At 51.8% G+C, this 21,189-nt stretch overlaps 1 protein-coding gene across 1 annotated transcript in view; it reads right to left on the bottom strand.

Annotated features, from left to right (window-relative positions):
- Positions 1-20,792, bottom strand: part of PTH1R (parathyroid hormone 1 receptor) — a 98,033-nt gene extending 77,241 nt beyond the window's left edge. Inside the window, exon 1 of the mRNA XM_061996638.1 lies at positions 20,700-20,792. Coding sequence (XP_061852622.1) covers positions 20,700-20,774 — 75 coding nt within the window. The 5' untranslated portion in view covers positions 20,775-20,792. The remainder of the gene's footprint in view (positions 1-20,699) is intronic.
- Between the last annotated feature and the right edge of the window lie 397 nt (positions 20,793-21,189).

The following is a 21,189-nucleotide window of genomic DNA, read 5'->3' as shown; positions in this document are numbered from 1 at the left end:
GTAGATCTACAGATGCAAAGCCTTTAGTTTTGTCTACTTTTTCTACACCTGGATGCAGTGGCTGAATTTACACTGCCAAAGTGAACCAAACCACAGCCCTTTCTCTGCTGCTGGTGACCATTGCTGGTGGGAAATACTAAGGGTCTCACCAGGTCTGCCTCCTTCCACAGCCCCCCAGTTCACCTCAGCACCCTGGAGCATGGGGGTCTGCAGTTGGTGCAGGGATTGCTTGTTAGTGACCACTGGACCTGCTTGGCTGGAGATCCCTGGATGGGAGCCAGCTGGTGACACGCACCTCTGCTCCCCCCTGCCTTTGGAGAACGGATCATGGCAGTACTGTGAAAGGATGGAGGAGTTTCCCAGGGTTGTGCCCCTCTCTGCTCCCGCAGCTCCCAGCTGCAGCCAGCCCAGGCAGAGGGATGCTCTGAGAGGTCTGCTGCCATCTACGGCCCATCATAAAGAATGCAAAAGCAGGCAGGGAGCTGGCTGCAGCCTGGACCTGTCTCAGGGCTGCTTCTCTCCCCTGGGACAGGCCTGGATGTGGAGATGTGGATGGGGAGGAAGGGAGGTGATATCCAAAAGACACCTTATGGCAATTCTTTCCCAGCACAGCTATGCCATGAAAAGCTTCTGTCTCAGGATCCACAGGAGTCCAGGGTTCTACCAGACATTGGACTCTGACACCAATAACAGCTAACAAGTGCAGAGACAAGAGAGACTGGAACTATCTGTGATAGTCTGAGGGCTGTGAGTGATGCTGCGCTGCTGCCCTGCAGGGAACACACAGGCACAATCACACACATACACACACTCTTGAAGGGCTTTGTAGACATTCCTACCCTTGTCATTTCTCTCTCTTTTCCCTTTTACACCCTGATATCTCCAGAGCAGATGCCTGGAGAACATCCAGCTCTGATGCTGGGACTGCCTCTGCATCAGCATCCCCCGTTTCGAATGTAGGTGAGAAAAGGTTTGAAGGTGATGACTTTGTCCTGGCAGGCTTGGCACCTCTATCATCTCTACACCCTCTTTGGCAGAACAGCTGCAGGAGACCCTTTCCCTGCCACTGCAGCTCTTCCCAGCAGGCAGAAAGCCTTTTCCACCATGCACCCGCCTTTCCCACCCTGGGGACCGCGTGCCCAGGCCGTTGCCTGCGGGTGCTGATCTGAGAGGGTCCCGCTGTCCTGCTCAGCTTGTGCCTCAGTGTCTGAGCATGTGCCAGCCTGCCTGCATCCACACAGGGCTCAGGGTGTCTGCATGCCCCTGTGCCTGACACGAGCCCCTGGTGCCAGTGCCGCTGCTGCTGCACGTGCCGCACAAGCGCCGCGGCTGCCCGCGAGCGGCTGCGCCTCTCTCCCTCCCTCCTTCCCTCCCTCCCTCCTTCCTGGCTAAGGCAGAGAAAGCATTCCCAGTGTGGATGGCTACTGCTAATGGCCCAGGAATCCTCAATGCAGCTGTTTGTTCTGGCACCGAGGCAGCAGCGAGGTCCTGAAGTCAGTTGAACCGCATCGACTTCCCTGCCAGGGTCAGATTTCAGAGGTATGCGATTGGGGATGCCCCCGACCAATGTTTCCAGCACCTGGCCTCCTCCTCCTTCCCTGAGCTTGCCATCACTTCTGCTCCAGGGAAACCTAAGCCTTTTCAACACAGGCAAGTGATTTACAGCCCTGTGAAACCCCCCTCTCCCAGCCGGCCCGCGAGGCAACAGGGCTGCCATTGTGACGGCCTGTTTGGCCACAGCAGAGGAGCCCCGGGCCAGCCCCTCTTCCCCCATTCCCTTCCTCCCTTTCCCCTTCCCCAAACCTGGCTCCCATGGCCCTGTGACCCTGTGGCACCTGGGGGACTCGTGTGGCAAAGCACATAACTGGAGTTGGCTGGGTCTGTGGGAGCCAGAGTGTCTGGTGTGGGAACCAGAGCGTTTAACTGCAGAAATCAGAGAACCTGAGGCCAGGCTGGGGTGGCAGCTTTAGCTCCATGGCCCCAAGGAGACACCCTGTCCTGCCAGCTCAGTTCAGCCCACTCCATGGGGAAGTCAAGCACATAGCTGCTGGGGAGAGATGGGCTCAGCTGCATGGCCACAAAGACATCTTTAGAGCATCCTGTGGCAAGGAGTCCCACTCATATGTGAACTTCTGGGGGCTTCTCACTGCAAGACAGGCATGGAGAAGCTGGAGCATGGCCAGAGCCAGACACTGGAGATGGAGGAGGGGCTGAGGGAATGGGGGTGTTGAGCCTGGAGAAGAGGAGGCTGAGGGCAGACAGCAGCACTCTCTGACACTCCCTGACAGGAGGCTGCAGTGAGCTGGGGGTCTGTCTCTGCTCCCAAGTGACAGGACAAGAAGAAACGGCCTCAGGTTGCCCCAGGGGAGGCTGAGGCTGGAGCTGAGGCAGAACTGTTTCCCTGAGAGGGGTGTGACCCCTGTGCCAGGCTGCCCAGGGAGCTGGGGGAGTGCCCAGCCCTGGAGGGATCCCAGAGCCGTGGGGCTGAGGTGCTGTGGGTCAGTGCTGGCTGTGGCAGGGTGAGGTGAGGAGTTGGACCCAATGACGTTGAAGGTCTTTTCCAACTGAAGTGATTCTTTGCATTTGCCCCACTTCTTCCTGCAGCCACCAGAGCCCACGTGCAGGAGCCTGGGCATTAAAGAGCGTGGCACAGAAATGTCACTGCTCTGAAGGCTGAGTCCATTTTCAGAGCTGATGACTCTTACAAGAAGCCAATGCACTCTCCCTGCAAGGCAGACAGAAACAGACACTATCAGGGTATTTCCCACCCTTCTGGGTATTAGCAAATGTGTCTCTTTCCAGTCTTCAGCCTTTTTTTTAGGTGCTTTAAGCTATTAGATGAAGGCAAGGAAATGGAATTAAACATTGATGTGCTCTGCCTCCTGGGAGCTCTGTGAAAGGCAGCATCCCAGTGTGTCCTGGGTAGACTGTAACAAGAGCACTTAAAAAGGAGGAAAAGAGGAGAGGGAGCATTAATTAGGCTGAGAAGACAGTAAGGTTGCACTGCCCATGTACTCATTGAGTAGGTAACCAGATGGATGGTGCACAGGACTAGGCAGATGCATGACAGGATGGATGGTGCACTGGACTAGGCAGATGCATGACAGGATTGATGGTGCACAGGACCAGGCAGATGCATGACAGGATGGATGGTGCACAGGACTAGGCAGATGCATGACAGGATGGATGGTGCACAGGACTAGGCAGATGCATGACAGGATGGATGGTGCACAGGACCAGGCAGATGCATGACAGGATGGATGGTGCACAGGACTAGGCAGATGCATGACAGGATGGATGGTGCACAGGACTAGGCAGATGCATGACAGGGGATGTGTCCAGGGAGCACTGGTGGCCAAGGGAGCAGAACTGGTGCCAGTTCAGTGCAGAGGGCTCCCTCAGCCTTACAGCAGAGAAGTTATTCCTTGTGTTTAGGTGGAAGTTCTTGTGTTCCAGCTTGTGTCCATCACCCCTTGTCCTGTCACTTGAGACAACAGGAAGAAAAGTGCTGCCCCATCCACTTGACAGAAACCTTTTAAATACTTGTAAGCTTTCATGAGATCCCCCTGAGCTCAGGCTTCTCTTCCCCAGGCTCAACAGCCCCAGTTCCCGCAGCCTTTCCTCCTCACACACGTGTTCCATCCCCTCAGCACCTTGGGAGCCCTCCCTGGCCTCTCTGCAGCAGTTCCCTGTCTGTCTGCAGCTGGGGAGCCCAGCACTGGGCACAGGGCTCCAGCTGAGGCCTCAGCAGGGCAGAGCAGAGGGGCAGCACAACCTCCCTGGCCCTGCTGCCCACACTCTGCTGGATGCCCCCAGGCTGCCATTGGCTTCTTGGCCACTTTGAGCACAAAGAGAGGTGGGAGTCTGCTCCATGGATTGCACACATTGATGCACACATGCTTCCTTGGGACACTGAAGGGTATCTTTAGGATATTGGGATGCTGTGCAAGTGCCTGGCAGCTATGGGGCTGTGAATAAGAGACTCATTGAACTGAAGCCAGCTGTGGAGAATGTAATTACACAGTTAAACTCAGAGACCACTGACAGTTACACAACAAAGGCAACCCAGCCTCACTGGAGGCAAATTGCTTTTGTTCTGCTTGAGAAAGGAAGGTTTTGTTAACAGCCCAGATATCTGCTTTCAGACAGGAACCAGCAATCACAGAACCACAGAATCCCAAGGGTTGGAAAGGACCTGCAAAGCTCATCCAGTGCAACCCCCTGCCAGAGCAGCACCACCTAGAGCAGGGCACACAGGAACTCATCCAGCTGTCTCCTGAGAAGGAGCCTCCACAGCCCATCTGGGCAGCCTGTTCCAGCAACCTCTTACAATCTCTTACTCCATTAGATAGCTCTACCCAGACTGATGGGCTCCCCTGTCCTAGAGGGCTGCCATTGTGCACTGAGACTGTTACAATAGCAAGTCAGCTCACCTCAACCTCCAGTCATCACCAGCATCTTGCAAAAAAAACCCCTTCCAGGACCACACTAAGAAGATGGTGATTTATTTAGGACATGCTGTTTGCTTCCTTCCCTCCTCTGAAAGTCAGTTGTGTGCAGGGAGGATTATCTCCAGGCTTTCTGAAGATTGTGATCAGGTTTCTTTAATGTGTCCTCTGCTGGGAAATTGCCTTAGAGAAGGGAGGTGAAACCAAAGATGTCTGGGGTATGGAGAGGAAGGTGGAGGTGGTAGGCTGGGAGGTCTTTGGGACAATCATGTCACTGCTGAACCTGTTAAAAAGTCAGGTCTGGTGGGAAGGACTGTGTACATTTTCTTAGCCATATGCAGGGTGAGCTGTGTTGTAATTGCTTTGGTGAGGTGCTGGAGCTGCTTTAGAAACTCCCAGTGTCTGTCTCCCTTCACGAGCCACTCTGCTTCCCTGCCCTGCCATCCTCTGTTACAGAGCTCCTGCAGACACTTCCTTTGCTGCAATCTAAGGTCATCACCTCCTATCCCCCAGGGACATGAGGAACATGTTTTTCTCCCCATTCCTCTGTGCTAAAGCCTTTTATGTGTTGGAAGGCTGCAACCATGTGTCCCCTTGATCTCCTCTAGACTAGACGTCTTCTGAGCCTCCCAGATCATGAGTTCTCTGCTGCTCTTGGGCCAGCTCAGGACACAGATGGGAGCCTGAGCCAATGACCTTTGTGATTGTGATAAGGAGATTTATGGCAACCAAAGAATGCTGGGTTTATGAATGCCTCCAGACACAGTTAAAGGCTTCTCTTATCTTCTCTGATGTAGTATGTGGAACCTCTCAAAGCCTCAACCTTGAATCCACACAGGCAGAGTAAAAAGTAGAGGAGCTGTGATTTGCCAGCCTTTGATGCTGAGGATGTGGCTTGCAGTGTTGTGGCTGTGTTCTGAGTGGGACTGGGGGGGGTCTCAGGCAGTTGCTGGAGGGGATTCTCCAACATACAGGCATGCTGGACATAGGCTGGCAGCTATGGACTGTGAACAGGGAACCCAGTGACCTGAGGGCCACTGCAGTAGCTTCATGAGCCTGTGGAAACCCAAGCAAGAGCTGACCATGAGTCATTGCCTGACAGGGTGGGACAAAGTCACCTCCTACACTGGACATATGAGAAAACATTATTCCTGGACTCTGTTATCTAAGAGTGAGGAGGCTGCTCAGCAGCAATGAACCAAAGGGATGCACAGGGCAGATGCATGACCTTTGAGCCCAAAATCTTCCAGTGTGTCCTCAGCAGCTTGATGGAGGCTGTTCTGACAGTTCCTTGGTAGGTACAGACTAAGCACATCCCTATGGCCTGAGGAAGACTCTGAAGCCCACTGAGTCTTTCCAGGGAGGGAGGTGGATAGTTCCTAACAGCATCACCAGAGCCTGGCTGCAGGAGCTGTGGAGTGACAATGCAGCTGTGGGACATCAGCTGAAATCAGGAGGTGGCAGGTTTGAGACACTCATGCAGCACAGATTCTTGGCTGCAAGATGCTGTGGCAGAGAGGACTTGCAGTGACTGAAGCAGGCTTTCTTATGGAAGAGGTTATTCAAAGCAGAGACCCCAGTGCTAGCTCACAGTTTGATGTGTTGGTGGACTAGTGCTGGATTTTCTCCTGTGGGCAAAGCATTTTTCTCCTTTAAAAGAGCTCTGGAATTTGCTGGAGTCTTTGAACTCCCGTGACTACATCACATTAAATGCTCTGGCAGGTCCCTGAGCTCTGCCTGAAGGAGCTGCAGAGCCATGCTTGGCTGTGGTACCCTTGATCTTGAATCCTAACATCCTGGCCTCTGATTGTGGTGAACACCACCAGCCCCAAATGAAGGCAAAAGAAGGTTTGTGACACACAGCTATTAAATGTTCTTCCATGGCCTTTCTTCAGGGCAGACTGGTTTGTGTCCCAGAGCCCTGCAGTATAGCCCAAAACCATTGTCAATGTCATATTAATGGTGCTTCCATCCATTTATATGCTCATACTTGAACCCTTCTCTACCTCTGGTCATCATGCAGCTTTCTGGCAAAGGTGAAATGTGCATTTGCATACTAAAGAACAGCATGAGGGAGGGATGTTTCAGCCAAAGGCTCCCAGAGGCCTCCCCTCCTGAAAATTCAAGAGTTTCACAGACTTTTGTGTATGAGAAATAGGAAGAAACAGGAGACAGACATGGAGAAAGCAAACTGATAGCCTGCACAAACTCATCGTGCTCAGCAGGCTTGGAGCCTGACACGATACCCACGAGCACTCAGATGCAGGGGGAGAGGGAAGACAGTTACTTCAGAGTGGCTGCTGAAACCACAACGCTGGCGTGCACAGTTCCCCTTGTAACCTCTCAAATCCATTAACTGAGACTCCTTCACAGCCCACTTCCCTCCCATCTCGGGTTGATTTGCAGCAAGAGGCAATGAGAAAGCAGAAAGCTTCTCTTGGCCAGGCTCCATCCTCTACAAGGGCAAGCAGCCCCTGGGGAACACCAACCCCAGCCTCATTTTCCCTTCAGATCATCCACTATTGCTGTGCTGGTGCCAAACACCTCTGAAGGAGCTGCTGTAGCCAGAGTGCCCATGAGATGCACATCTCTGTGCACATGCTCCCATCCATGCCTTGGCAACTGAAAGTAAAGCCCCATCTGAAACGAGACACTAGGTGATTCACACAATGGATACTGGAGGGGGAAGGCAGGAAGATGTTCTTTTTGGCTGCTTGCCCACAGCAAAACCAGCCACCACTCTCAAGCCAATGGATCTTTATTAGTGACTCCTGGGGGGAGGCACAGGAGAGATACCAGACATCAGCATTTGTAGGACAAACAGAGGATCATTTGCTGCAGGACACACAGGAACAAGATAACAGTGTTTTCTAACTCATTTGCCCCTAGCCTTTAAGGACATGGGCAGCCAGACATGCTTTAGGACTGTGAGGTATACTGTGGGTATATCCTCCTCTTGTAATCATTCAATGTAAGGCAGAGTGTCCTTTGCTGCACCACTGACTGCAACCTGCAGGCTTCTCTCAACCAGGAGGAGAACGAGATGTCCATTGCACTGCAGAGGCTGAAGAGGGGTTTTTCCTTGTGTGGCAGAGAAGAAATGACTGACAAGGTGAATTGTTGGCATCAAGTGGGAAAATACATTTGGAGCAGAGAGTGTTCATGGAAACCAGGGAGCCCTTGAGAACATCCTGCTGATGCCACTGACCACTGCTCCACAAACACAGCATCATTGTCTCCTCTTTCTCTTTCTCTTTCTCTTTCTCTTTCTCTTTCTCTTTCTCTTTCTCTTTCTCTTTCTCTTTCTCTTTCTCTTTCTCTTTCTCTTTCTCTTTCTCTTTCTCTCTCTCTCTCTTTCTCTTTCTCTCTCTCTCTCTCTTTCTCTTTCTCTTTCTCTTTCTCTTTCTCTTTCTCTTTCTCTCTCTCTTTCCCTTTCCCTTTCTCTATCTCTTTCTCTTTTGCTTTCACTTTCTCTTTTTCACTTGCTCCTTCTCTTTCACTGCCCCCTCACTTTCTCTTTCACATTCACTTTCCCTCTCAAATTATCTTTCAATTCCACTTTCACCTTCTTTCTCTTTCTCTTTCTCTTTCTCTTTCTCTTTCTCTTTCTCTTTCTCTTTCTCTTTCTCTTTCTATTTCTCTTTCTCTCTCTCTCTTCCTCTTCCTCTTCCCCTTCCCCTTCCCCTTCCCCTTCCCCTTTCCCTTCCCCTTTCCCTTTCCCTTTCCCTTTCCCTTTCCCTTTCCCTTTCCCTTTCCCTTTCCCTTTCCCCTTCCCTTTCTCTCTCTTTCTTTCTCTCTTTCTTTCTTACTTTCACCCTCTCTTTCTTCTCTCTCTCTTTCTTCTCTTTCTCTCTCTTTCTTTTCCTCTGCCCTTCTGCTTTCCTTTCCCACCTCCATCAGCAGCTGCCTCCCCAGCCCGTCCCACGGCAGCTCCACTCTTTCATGAGCAGTGTGTGGTATTATGACTCTGCTGAAGCTGAGCCCTGCCAGCACACCTCAAACCACAGGTATCTGACCCTGTCCCAAGCCCCAGAACACTGATTAATGTCCCGATTCACAGCCTGATAGGGGCGGCAGCATCGGTAGCCAAGACAGGACACCACCCCCCTCCCTGCCCTCTCCCCTCCTCCCCTCAGACCCCTCTCCCTTTAGCTGGAGGGGAAGGGAGATCTGTTCCAAAATAACCACGGGTCAGGAGCCGTGGGCAGGGAGCTGCCAGCAGTCCTGGGAGCTGTGCATGGCTGGGGTGCTGCTACAACAAGGCCACCTCTGTGATTAGGGCACATTAAGCCCTCAGTGAGGTGCAGGCAGCTCTGGGGCATGACGTCCTCCCAGCTCCAGCCAGTCACCTCTGGCATCTCTCTTGTCTCCTCCTTTTGCTGAGTATGGAAGGGAGAGGCTGGAGAGTTTGACATGCTGCCCATCTGGAGCTGAGGGCAGCCATGGCCTCAGAACCATGGGAGAAAAGCTGCTGTGGCTGCTCATTCCTGGGCAAGAGTGGGAGGGGAGGGAGGGGGAAGGTCTCTGGAGTGGAAAGCACAGGCTGTGACCCATTGCAAGAGGCCAAATCCACCCTAAAGCACACTACAGTGGGGCATCTGTGCATCTTCCCTTGGGACAGGAGCATCCCCACACTCCAAGCGTGTCAGGTGGTGGGTGGGAGTCCCAAAAGACCCCTGTTTCGAGGCTGTTGGTGTGGCTGTAGCAGGGACCAGCCAGGGAGTGGGATGTGCTGCAGTGTGGGATCCCTCCTTTGGGACCACAAGCCACGTGAGAAAAAGAAATCAGCTGCCTCCTGTTCTCTGTCCCCTTTGACCATACCCACAACATCTCTTGTTGTGCCTACAGCATCTCTTTCCCAAAGCAGTGTGGTCTCATCCAAACCACCTCCTACACCTGAAATGGGCCAAAGCATGAAATTGCAGGCTGCTAAGAGCTAAAGCAATGGCAGGGAGCACGCTGGCAGTGAGAACAGCGTGGAGGATTGCAGGAAAGCAGCATCCCTGCCTTGCCTACTCTTTGTATCATTAAAGGCAAAGCCCTGTCAGCTGAGAGCTTCTTTAGGCAGTGTCAAAATCTCTCCTCTCTTGTCTACCCTTCTCCCTGGACTGGAGGAACCTTCAATGCTTCCTTTCCTTTGAGCTGTTAAAAAAGCACCTCTTGCCCTATCAAAGCCCTTGGGATGGGACATATTCCCTCCCTATATGCTTGTACATACCCCTGCCCTGTTCCAGGGTTCCAATACCAACCCAAGGCTGTAAGCTAAAAGCTTGGATCCTCCTCAAAATGGTTTTATCTCCAGTCTCCACTGGAAATATCCTCTTTGTATCCCAACAAGCCAGAGGTATCAGCTTTGCTTTCCTGAGCACCTCGTTTTCAGCTGTGAACAAGTGATCTGTAGGAGGTGTGGGACCCTCTTCAGTGTCTGTCACACTCCTTTTCCCCAGCACAGCTGGAAGAGGAGACACAAAATGCTGGGATTTTGTGGGTCAAACAGCTTTCTCTCCCCAGTCCATCCTTCTTTGCATTGTCCTGTAGGCTTGCCAGGAAGCAACATAGGGCTTCCCAACCTGAGAAGTACCGAAGTACCTAAGAAGGTGTTTCCCAACAGAGTATTCTTCCATTTCACTTTAGATGCCTGTTTTCAAAGCTGAGAGCTTAAAGCCAGCAGCAGGGGAAGGAAGAATGGTGATACTAAGAAGCCAAAAGGAAAGTGATGAATAAGGAAATCCAGAAGAGATGCAAAAGCTACTGCCACAGCAGCGAGACAATGGGTAATTGGTTCTTCTGGAGGACTAGCAGTGCTGGTAATGAGGGCTCACACTGACAGAACAGTAGAAGGAGTTAGGCACCAGGCTGGGAAAGGAGTTGTGTGCTTGCCTGCTAAGTTTCTGTCCACATCCTATGGACCCTCCCCCATCTGTGCTCCCAGGGATGATGCTGGCAGCCTCCACGCAGCAGATTTGGTGCGGTGCAGTTGCAGGAGGGATGGCTGATTCCCCTCCGCTCCAGCAGAAACTGCCAGAGGGAGGGATGCAGGGATCCACCTGAGCTGTCTACCCTTACCCTACCTCAGGCCTCTCCTCCATCCAGCTCAGTCAGTTCACCCTTTGTCTTGGCCACTTTTCTGCTTATCTGAGTAACTCACAGCCCTTATCAGCTGGGGAAGTGCTGAGTCAGGTCAGCCAAGCACGTGCCCGCATGGGTCCCTACTGAGACCTTCCATGTGCTCAGACTTATTGGCACGAAACCAGGGATGGATCCTTTCCTGGGTGCAAAACAAGGGCTGACTCTGTTCCATTTTCACCAGCTGAAGCACTCGCCCCTCCCTCTGCTCCTCCATAAACCTGAGTCATCTTTGGCTGATGCCAGAGTAAATGAGGAGTGTGTGCAGTAGCTGTGAGTTTGGAATGGCCTGATTTCACACTCCCAGCCCTACCAAATGTGTGTGAAATGCACTTAAGTTCCAATTTGCTGATCACACAGACATTGTCAATGGCACTGAGGGATGGAAGGCCAAAACCAGCATAAAAAGTTTGGGTGGGAGCAGAGGAAAAAAACCCCAATCCTCTGTTGCACTGTCTGCTCTCAGCACTGGGGCTACACTTGCTCAGATCTCAAGAGATTCAGACATCATGATTGGTATCCTTTAAGAAAAGGCCCAAATCCCCAGTGGAATTCAGCCCTATCCTGTGGTTTGAAAAACCCAGCCCTGCCAGCATGATGATCATCCTTCCCCAGCACCACCACAGCCAGAAACAAGAGCGACACTCCTCCCTCTGCCTCAGATCTCTCCCCAAATTGCTCTTGTTTTAAATGCTTTCAAGAAGGCATTAATTGCACAAGGCAGCCAGCCACAAGAGAAGCTACTGAAGCATGGCTGAACATGGTTTGGAGGAGTGTTTGGAACCTGGAGGGGGTGTTGTCATCTGACCCAAATCTCTCAATGTGCAGAATCCTCCCTCTTCCCATGCAGATGCATCCCAGGGCCAGCAGCCCACGACTAGCACGTGCCACTTGGGCATCTCCAATTTACCCTCCTGCTCTCTCCTGATTTCCCTGCAGTGGTAGACTGATTGACATCAGATGAGGCTCTCTTGGCCCTTCTGCACTCCACAGGAACACCACTGATTTACTCCAGCAGAAGGCTCTGGCCCCTTGAGCTTTGTGGTTTCTATGATGAGGTTACGGCAAATCGCAGAGAAATTCTGATCCCGGCAACCAGACGAGAAAACAAACCCCAAAACAACAGCAAACACGCTTCATTGTGGTGCTGAAAGGCTGACAGAGAGGCACCAGGCATGGTGGGGAAGGAACTGGAGATGAAGCTGGTGCTGTGCAGTGGGATCCTACGGTGGGATGCTCCGAGACTGTGTAACAATGCTACGACGTGAGTCAGAGCCATAGTTATACCCACACACATACACACACACACACAGCAGCTTTGTACCAACCCCTCTGCCTTTGTCAGATGAGGAAATAAGACCTCAAGGCCCACCCAGGTTCTGTGGGGTACAGCCACAGATGGTCTGTGGTGGGATGCTCTGCAGCTGAGGATATGGGACAGCTCTGAGATGAGACACTTGCTGACAATTGAAGCCAAGCCCTGTTATCCTGCTTTGTCCCCATCCAGTGGCTGGCCTGGATAAACAGTCCTGCTCATTTAGCACAAGTGAAAACAAGCCATGTCTGCATTAGACATGGTGCATCAGCCCCTCTGACCACCTACTGGCATGTGGTTTAGTAACCAAGACCGTGTAGACTGAGAGAAACTTTCCACCTCAGTGCCTGTGGAGCCATCTCTCTCTCTTTTATCCTTTTCTGGGAAGAACAATATAAACAAACCCCGTTTCCAAATGCACAGAGTCCACTTTCACTCCCCACAAGTCCTCTGTGCCTTTGCTTCATGTACAGAGCAAGAAGTGCCTGAGAGCACCAAGAAAGCCAAATGAGTGAGTTAAATCTCAGCTCCTGGACTCATCTCCTTTTAGAGCCATTTTAGAGCAAGCAGCTCAGTGAGGGTAACCTTGAAGGCACTGGAAGAAAACACAAGCTCGGGGGAAACACTGGGGATGCCAGCTCTGAGAGGTCAGAACTCTTCATGAGCTGATGGTTCTTGATAAGCCACCCGTCCCAACCAAGTTTGAAGCTCTGTGTGTTGGTCACCTCTTAGCAGTCTCACCTCTTACCAGCTCCCTCCCACTTTGAAATCCTTTTGCTGTGTTTTTACTGAGCTGAGTGAAATTGCCAACCACAAAACAGTTACACTACCTAATGTTGCTTTATTGATGCTGCTCTCCAGAGTGCAGCCAGGAGAAAGGGGTCGTTTCCTTGCAATCGCTCGCCAGAGCCCCTGTCTCAAGAGCTACTTTAGCTCTGGTTGCTCAGTGTCTGAAAGGAGAAGTGGTTTGAGGTGTGGGAGTTGAGAAGAAAGTCAAAGTGGCATTGAGGGGAGGGAGGGGTTTAGTCAATAACAGTGGGACGGATGGACATGGCACGTGGGGCCCGTGGAAATCAGGCTGCTGCTTCCACTGACCTTTTGAGTTTGATTTGGACCTTTGCAAAACAAGAGGCTAACGTGCTTTAATTAACAAGATCAATGAATTAATTACTCTGCAAGCCAGGCTGTGGTTTCCCATGGCTGAGCAGTCTCAAGAGCCCCTGGAGCTGCTGTATCACTAAATAAAGTGGGTTAGAATCCATCCTCAGGTGTTATGGGGAAGGGGAACGGCAGTGACACGCTGTGAGTGCAAGTGAGCCCGAGCAGGAGCCACTTTTGGTGTCTTGCATGTCTTTTGGTGGCTTCCATGTGCCTACAGGAGTGATCTGAATGCAGCCCCATGTGCCTTCCAGCTTGGTTAAAAAACATTGCTGTCTTTCTCCCTAGACTAGGGAAAGAAAGGCCAGAGACAGAAGCGACAGAGCAGGCTGTCATCACGGTGAGAACAGCACAGTGCAGGAAAGTGTGAGCAGAATCAGGTCCAGATGATGCTCCTGGGTCCATCAGTCCCAACCTCCCTGGTCCTTCTAGCTTCTGAAACCCTCCTGAGTTAGGAAACGTCCCACTCTGCCTGCTACCAGCTCCGTTCCTGTGGTTAGGGTGCAGGATGGGCTTGGATGCTGCAGCCCCTTGAGTGCTCAGTGCAGGTGTAAGTAAATCAAGGCAACACACTGACTTTCAAACCTGCCTTTGCAGATACAGTGGAAGCAGCTTCTTGCTCTCAGTGTGGCAAGACCAAGGAGATTAAATGACTTCATAGTAGTCCTAAACAGTAGCAGAGTCCCCCAAAAGCCCCACTATCAGGTAAATGATCATTTATTCTCTGCTGTGTGACCAAGAGATGGGAGTTCCCTACCATATAAAGTGCCTCATCCCTTAACCCCCAGCAAATACAGGTGAGCTTTTGCAGACCACTCTGTCTGTTAGGATATACAGAAACCCCCCTACTCCCCCACATTTAGCTCCCAAACCAAAGTTCAGTGAAGAGAAGGTTTTCTGAGGACACCCAGTGACTTTCAAACCTGCCTTTGCAGACACAATGGAAGCAGCTTCTTGCTCTCAGCGTGGCAAGAGCAAGGAGATAAATACACTGAAATGCTTGGAGAGAGGGGAAGGGAGACTGCAGTGAAGATAACATCGAGGAACCCTGATGAGCAGCAGGGCAGCCATGTGAAAAATGAGCTAAGCAGCCTGCCTTGAGTGCTGAGGCAGCAAGTCCTGTCTCCAGCCCTTGCCCCAGACACTGATCTAGGAGGAGGTCTTTCCTGAGAAGGCCAAGTCTCCTTTTGATGAGCTGCCCTTATCTGACAGAGCCTACACTGAGCTCACCCTGGATTGCTGTACACACTGTATTTATCACCAAATAGTGGGAGGAACAACAGGAATGGGGTGTGGGTCTGTCAAACAGAGGGTTTGGGGGGCTTTGCACCACTGTAGCAGGACTGCACAGCCACGCTGTCAGGGCAAACCTGCTGCTCATCCCTTCTTGCCCCTGTCTCTGTGGCTCCCTCACGTGTCTGGGGTTCATCCAAGCCTTTACTGTGCTGATGCCACTCACTGACCCAGCTCCAAACCTTCTCCTACAGTTACTTTTCCCAGCTTGGGTTAGTTTTGTGCAAGCTCAGTGAGTTGAATGAGCTCACACAACAGGACACACAGTCAGGAGGGAAGAAGGGAGACAAAGGCACAATCCCTGTGCAGCTGAAATGCCTTGAAGCAGGGATGTGTGAGAGGAAAAAGGGGCAGAGAAATCCACTTTCTGCTTGGTTGGGTAAAGGGTCAGAAAGACAGGTCAGCCTTGCAGAAGATTTCAACAACTGAACCACCACCTGGATGCTGTCAGAGGGATTTGTGTTACAGGAGGATCACAGTACCATCTGCTGAGAAGATGCCATTGGTCCCAGTTTTTCCTGTCTTGAAAAATCAGGTTTCTGGAAGTCAGTCCAAGCTGAAGCCTCTGAAGGGAAAAGAAACCCTTAAAACACAGAGCCCCTCTAATCCCTGGCAAGGGTCAGCCTGGCCTCAGTGGAAATCAAGGGATGGATGCCAAACCAGACCCATCAAGCACGAGTCTGGGTGTTTTCTTCCTATGACAGCAGACAGCAAAGCTCAGTCTGACCCAGCAGGTATTCTGCTGGCTGAGTTTCAGCCCCAAGGGTGATTTATTTCTCTCCAAGTCGTGAAAGGTGCCACACAAAGATCATCTTGAGCAGAGTGGCTGCTGCAAGGCCAGCTGAAGGCTGAGGTGTTCTGGGGAGAGGTAGCCAAGGGATGTTATAACAGCCAAGAGGATGCAGAGGGAGAAAGCAAATTCTCCAAGTCAGGGCAAAATAACTGATAAGGTCTAATCTGTAACACAGATCCTGATGAGTTCTTTCAGTCAGAGCTTGCCCTAAGGAGATGATCAGACCCCCTCAGTTCTTGCCTTTCTGCAGAATAACAGCCCATCCAAAGGATGAGGAATCCCTGCTGCCCTCTCCCTTTGATCCAGAGTCAGAGGGGGAGAGGGTTTGGAGGGGTCAGAGCTCAAAAGGCTGAGACGAGCCCAGTGACAGCAGGAGGGTCAGAGAGCTGCACAGTCTGAGAGTACCTCAGCACTCACTGGGCTTCATCACCCTCTCCCAGCAGTGTGGGATGAGGATAGAGATGCTGGGCAGCAAGGAGAGACAGGAGGTGTTCCCAGGAGGTGTTTAAGCAACAGGCAGCTGTAGTCCAGCTCTGTTATTCCCACCTCTTGCTCTTTGAAGGGTTGCAGGGTTTAGTGGGAGCCTGGCCCAGGCTGCCCAGGGGGAGGGTGTGGAGGCTCCTGCTCAGGAGGTTCCCAACCCCACCTGGACACGTTCCTGTGCCCCCTGAGCCAGGGGAAGCTGCTGGAGCAGGGGCTGGGGCTGGCTGAGCTCTGCAGGGCCCTTCCAGCCCCCACCATTCCATGATTCTACGATCCTACGACTTCTTTCAGTTGAATTTGATCCCAAGGCTGAGCTGTGCATTTTCCCAAGCAGAGAGAAATCCTCCAGCCAGCATGTTTACACCCCAGGAGAGTCTCTTATCAAGCCCAGGAAAAGAGATGAGAGTATGAGACCCAGAGCTGTAGGACGATGCTCAGCCTCCCAGCATCGCTTTTCAAAGGGCCCCCGACGGCAGTGGCAGGGGCAGCAGCTGTCTTTGCTTGAGCTGTCTGGGTTGGGGTTACCCCTCACAGGGACTGCAGACACACTGCCCTCGCCACAATAATCCCACTGATCTCAAAGCACCACTCTGAGGCTATTTCTAGGAGGCCAGAAACCAAACAACAACTGCCTCGACCTGAACGAGGGACCTCGGGTTTCGTTTCCTCCAGCCTTGACCCCCTCACTTTGTGCCCAGTTGCTGTGCTGCTTCTCCCCTTCCCCATGCAAGGAGCTCACCCCAAACCCAACCTGCTCAGGTCACACTTGTCACCAGGCAGCTGACCTTCCTCTGGCTTACAGGGGCTGAAATCATAGCCCATGCTACAGGGGGGTTGCTTGCTGTGTGTTTTGTGGTGGAGTGTTTTGTAGTCGGGGACATCTGCTCATCCTGAGGCACAATAACCAAACATCATCTCTTTCAAGAAAACATGGGCAGGGGTGGGAAGGCTCCCAAGAGTGTGTGGAGGAAAGAGCATGTCAGACATTGTTTGCCTGCCCTTGGAGCCTGTCTTTGCTGAATGAAGTTGGAGAGCTGGTTGGGATTTGCAGGATCTCTACACAGGATTATTTTATCACTATTACTCTTGTCACTAGGGGCTGTGCTCTGAGGCAGGATGTGATTATCTTTCCCCTCCAGCTATAAATCATTCAGCTTCAAATCCTTTCCCTTTCCCGGTCTGTGAAGATGTGGATCTGAGCAAAAGAACAGGAAACAAATCCAAGAGCAAAACCCTGAGCAGCTGCTTTGCTGCCTCAGCACCAGGCTCTTGGGCAGCTGGTGACCTGTGCATCACTCTGCCGTGAACTTTCAGGTTTCTACCAGACTTTCCTACCTGAGATTAACACCAGTGCTGGTGTGGATGCACTTCCCTTGGGGGACAGGACCTGGGAGCCTTCTGCAGGTGATGTGGCTCAGCTTTGTCCCTGTGTTGGGTTATGCCTGCAGATGGCTGGTGGCTGATGACTCCTTCAGAATATCTCCTTCAGTCACAACTGGGTTAGGGGCTGCCAGGCAGCACAGTGAAAACCAAAGGGCTCAGCAGAGCAAAGCTTCCAACTGAGGGTGGGTCATGGGGAGGTTTTTCTGCAAGGAGCTCTGGCAGTGCCTTTCAAATGAAACCCTTGTGCCTACATCTTAACAGCCCTCATGCTCTGCTGATGTGGGACCTTACATTTAAAGCTCCCTTTTGCACACATCCTTTTTCCAAGCCCATGTTTGCAAGGCCACGTGCCACTGTGTGTGGCACAAATCACAGCATTAACCCAAATTTGCCCCCTCAGCCTGGCAGATCTCAGCACAAAGCACCCAACCGACAAGAGAAATCTCCCTCGCTGTTGTGGCTGAGGTTCATCAGGGTATTCCCAGGGAAATGCTGGGGGAAGAGCTTCACTGGACTGCCTGGGGAGCTGGAGGAGAGCAGAGCTTCACCCAGTGCTTCACCCCACCTTGAGACCAACCATCTACCTGCTTCTGCAGGGGGGGTGGACTGGGTGATCTCTAAAGGTCCCTTCAACCCCTACCACTCTGTGATTCTGTGATCTGCTGCTCTCAGCTGCTCAAGCTCAGGGCTCTCCAGTCTCACTATGGATTTTGCATGGCCACAGGCTCATGGAGAGGTCACAGTTTCTGCATGGACACTTCTAACTCTGTCAGGACTCACTCCCACGGCATTTACTCCCGTGCTGAACTTCCCACCCTGGTGTGCACTCAATGCAGTGACCCACAGCCCTCGTGCTGTGGAGGATTCAGCTGCCCCACGATGTGCCAGTGACACAGGCAACCAACAAAACCATTTCTCATCCCTACTTCAGCACTCCTGCTGCAAAAAGGCGCCTGTATCGTCACCATCTTTGCCCGCTGACAAATGGAACAGCGGGTGCCAGAGCTTCAGATTAGGATGCGTGGTGCCCTGTCTGATCTCAGCATCGGCAGCTCTCAGACACAAAGCAGCTGAGCTGCAAAGAGTTCAGCAATTAAGGCCACAGCTCTCAAGAGCTGACTCTTCCAGGCTCAGACAGAAGAGTTGTGCCCTGAAGCTCGGAGCAGTCAGCTGCCTCCATCCGCCGGAATCCTCCCGACTTTGCTCTACGGGGTGGGGGAAGGAGGGGAGTGAAATTGCAGGTACCACTTTTAGCTGAGCCCAAAAGCAGCCACAGAGCCTGAGTCTAAATTAAGCACATGCATCCTCATCCTTCTGCAGCTACTCTCATCGATTTTTGTGCTTGCTGCTTCTAAGAGAGAGGCACGTGGTGACTTCTACTGATGGCAGCACATAAGGCACACTCAGACCCACTAGCCAAAATATCAAGTGTATATATGACCCTTCTTGCAGTGTAGCTACCAAGACATCACTATGCTGAAACATGCAGTCAATCACTCCTTGTTGTCAAAGCTCATTTAAGAATCAAACCAGTTTGGGAAAGAAACTCCAGGCACCCTGCAAGTTGCTCCCTGCCTCACAAGTTGTTGTTCAGTGAGGTGACACGGGGCTGACCTTCTTATTCTGCCTAAGTGGGTGCCAGAAGCGACACACGACATCCCTGCAGCCCTTGAATAGTCAGGACAGCTTTTCAAAGCTTCTGGCAACTCCTTCAGGTGTCAATAGTGGGTTTGATAAGCAAGGGAAGTGTCTGAAATATGTGCTTCAGCCTGCACTTGATTAAACTGAAGGGGTTTCTGGCAGCAGGACCCTAAAGCAGTGCAGGAGGGGATCAGACTTTTGCAAATGCAACAGAGCAAGTGCTCTTGTGCATTCCTCCTCTAACTTTTCCCAGTAAATTCCCCTGCTTTCTTGCCCCTCTGTGGTTCTGGTAGAGCTGTTCCTGATTTATTCCCAGGTCCAACTCACCATGAGCCGATGCACGGGGCTGCTCCAGTCAGGAGTCCCTGTCACCTCCCAGCGCTGCTCAGCAGCTCACCTGGGATCACAAAGTGTCTGTGGTGATGGGCTTATCAAAAGTAAAACACCCACTGAGACCACAAGACAGCTGACACTTGGTTCATTGCCTGGTCCTCTGCACTTTCTAGGGGTACTGGGATGTACTGGGAAAGGGGATTAAACTGGGAATGGAACTGGAGATGAACTCTGCAGCCTCACCTGTCTTTTCTGAGTCCTGAAGTTTGCTGAGCTCCCAATCTGGCTGATTTTCACCAGTACCAGCAGAGACACCAAAGACAGCAGGAGTTTTGGTGCTGCTTTAGTGGCAGCAGGGCTCTGGAGAGGGGGGAGGTAGCAGGTGCCACAGGACTTACCTTCACCATATGTCCCCAAAGTCAGAAACGGTCACAGAGATGCTCATTAACCCCAGAACAAGGGAGAAACCTCGACTGTCACTAAAACCTCAACAAATCCCCCTGTGGTCTTCCCTTTTTCCTCAGTTTTCTTTGAGTTTTGAAAGGTTTATTTGGGCTCAGAGGTAGAGCAGACAGGGATGGGCTGCAGCAATGATTGTTTTCTGCAGGGCTGCTTCTTCTCATTTATTGATGTTTCCCTCTAGCACAATGCTGGCTGTGTGGGGAAATGCCCTCCTGCTACCAGCCCTGCACAAGGTCCCTAGCAGTCCCTGCTAAACCCAGGGGACACAGCTCAGGGAGATGGTTCCTGGAGAATCAGGGACAACCTGGCTGGAGGCAGGGTCAGGGTGAAGCCTACTCTATCTCAAATCCATCTCCAATCCCTCATGGAAAGCAGACAACACTTTAGGTGGTGGTTGTGACCCTTCCTATACCAAAAGGCACTGAGAAATGGCAGCAGTAGCAGCGATTCCAGGGATGGAGAAAGCAAGGAAAGCACGTGTCAAAGCAGCATGCAGTCCATGTCTGGTGGCTGATTCTGTGTGACATGACCCTTCACTTCTGCAGAAGGGCTTTGGAGATCACTGGTGGCTGCAGAGCAGGGGTCTGTAGCTCTTAGCCCATTCCTTATCAAGGCAAGTTTGACAGACTTTAGCCCTTTTTGCTCCTTCTGGAAAGGAACAGAGTAACACCAGCACCAAGGAGCAAAGGGTTAATATTACTTTCATGCTCCTGAGTGTAAAGTGTCTGCAAGCCCTTGCACTCTGAGGTCCTCTCCACGTTTAGTCGCAGAGAGGAAGGCAGCAGTTGCGCTGAGGTGAAGCAGATTTGCAGATTAAGGGAGATGAAATTCAAATGAAATAGATCATCTTGGGGAGGGTGGTGGGGAAAGAAAAAGAAAGAAGAAAAAGTTGCCCCTTCTGCTTATTAAAAGGTGTCTTTTAATTGATTCCCCCCAAAGCTTTCCCCAGCCCCCTGTCAAACTGCACACGTTGCTGTCCGAGGGGGTTTAAAAGTGATTCAAACTCTTGGGGAAGCACAGACATTTTCATTTCATCTGCTGTGGCAGCTCTGAGCCTGAGTGCACACACTATCTGCCAGCAAAGGAAACCACTGGGCTGAAAAAAACAAACCCCAGCAACCTTCCCTCCCCTCTCAAAAAACCCCCCTTGCAGAGCTTTGCCTTCAAACCCCCTTGATACAGCGAATTACTCATCGAGGAAAGCGCCGCGCAGATCGCTCGGGAACGTGAAAGGGAGCAAAGAAAAAAGGACTGAGGGACTCACCAGAGCGTAGACTGAACTCAGTACGGAGCAGCAGAGGATCAAACCCAGACTGTGATAAACCAGATATGATCCCATATCCAAGAGGCTTCTCCTTCCAGCATCCAAGCTCGCTCAGGGAAGTAGAAGGACGAGAGGTCTTCCAGCGCTCCGCTCGCAGATGATTTCTCCTTCCCTCCCCACCCCCCCCACCCCCCCTCCAGAATTTGTGTTTGATTGTTTGTTTGTTTCCACAGTTTTAGCCAAAAAGGCACATGACAAGAAAGCCCGGTCTTTTGCTTCGTTTTCTCATGTCTGGAGATCTGGGCAGCTCCCTAAATACAAGCGAGGAGCCCATGTGAAGGGGAGCGACTCGGCTCCCTCTCAGAGCTGCAGCCCCTGGTGCTGTTTGTTTTCCGTGGGCATCTGTCTCAGAGCAGCAAAAATCACATCCATATGTCCGAACTGCTCCTCTATTTCCTTTTTATGAGGCAGTGGGAAGTTCAAATAATTT

This window comes from Colius striatus, chromosome 5 (genome assembly GCF_028858725.1).
Source record: "Colius striatus isolate bColStr4 chromosome 5, bColStr4.1.hap1, whole genome shotgun sequence".
NCBI lineage: Eukaryota > Metazoa > Chordata > Aves > Coliiformes > Coliidae > Colius > Colius striatus.
Note: the sequence above shows the minus strand (reverse complement) of the source record. Positions and strands in the feature narration are given on the sequence as shown.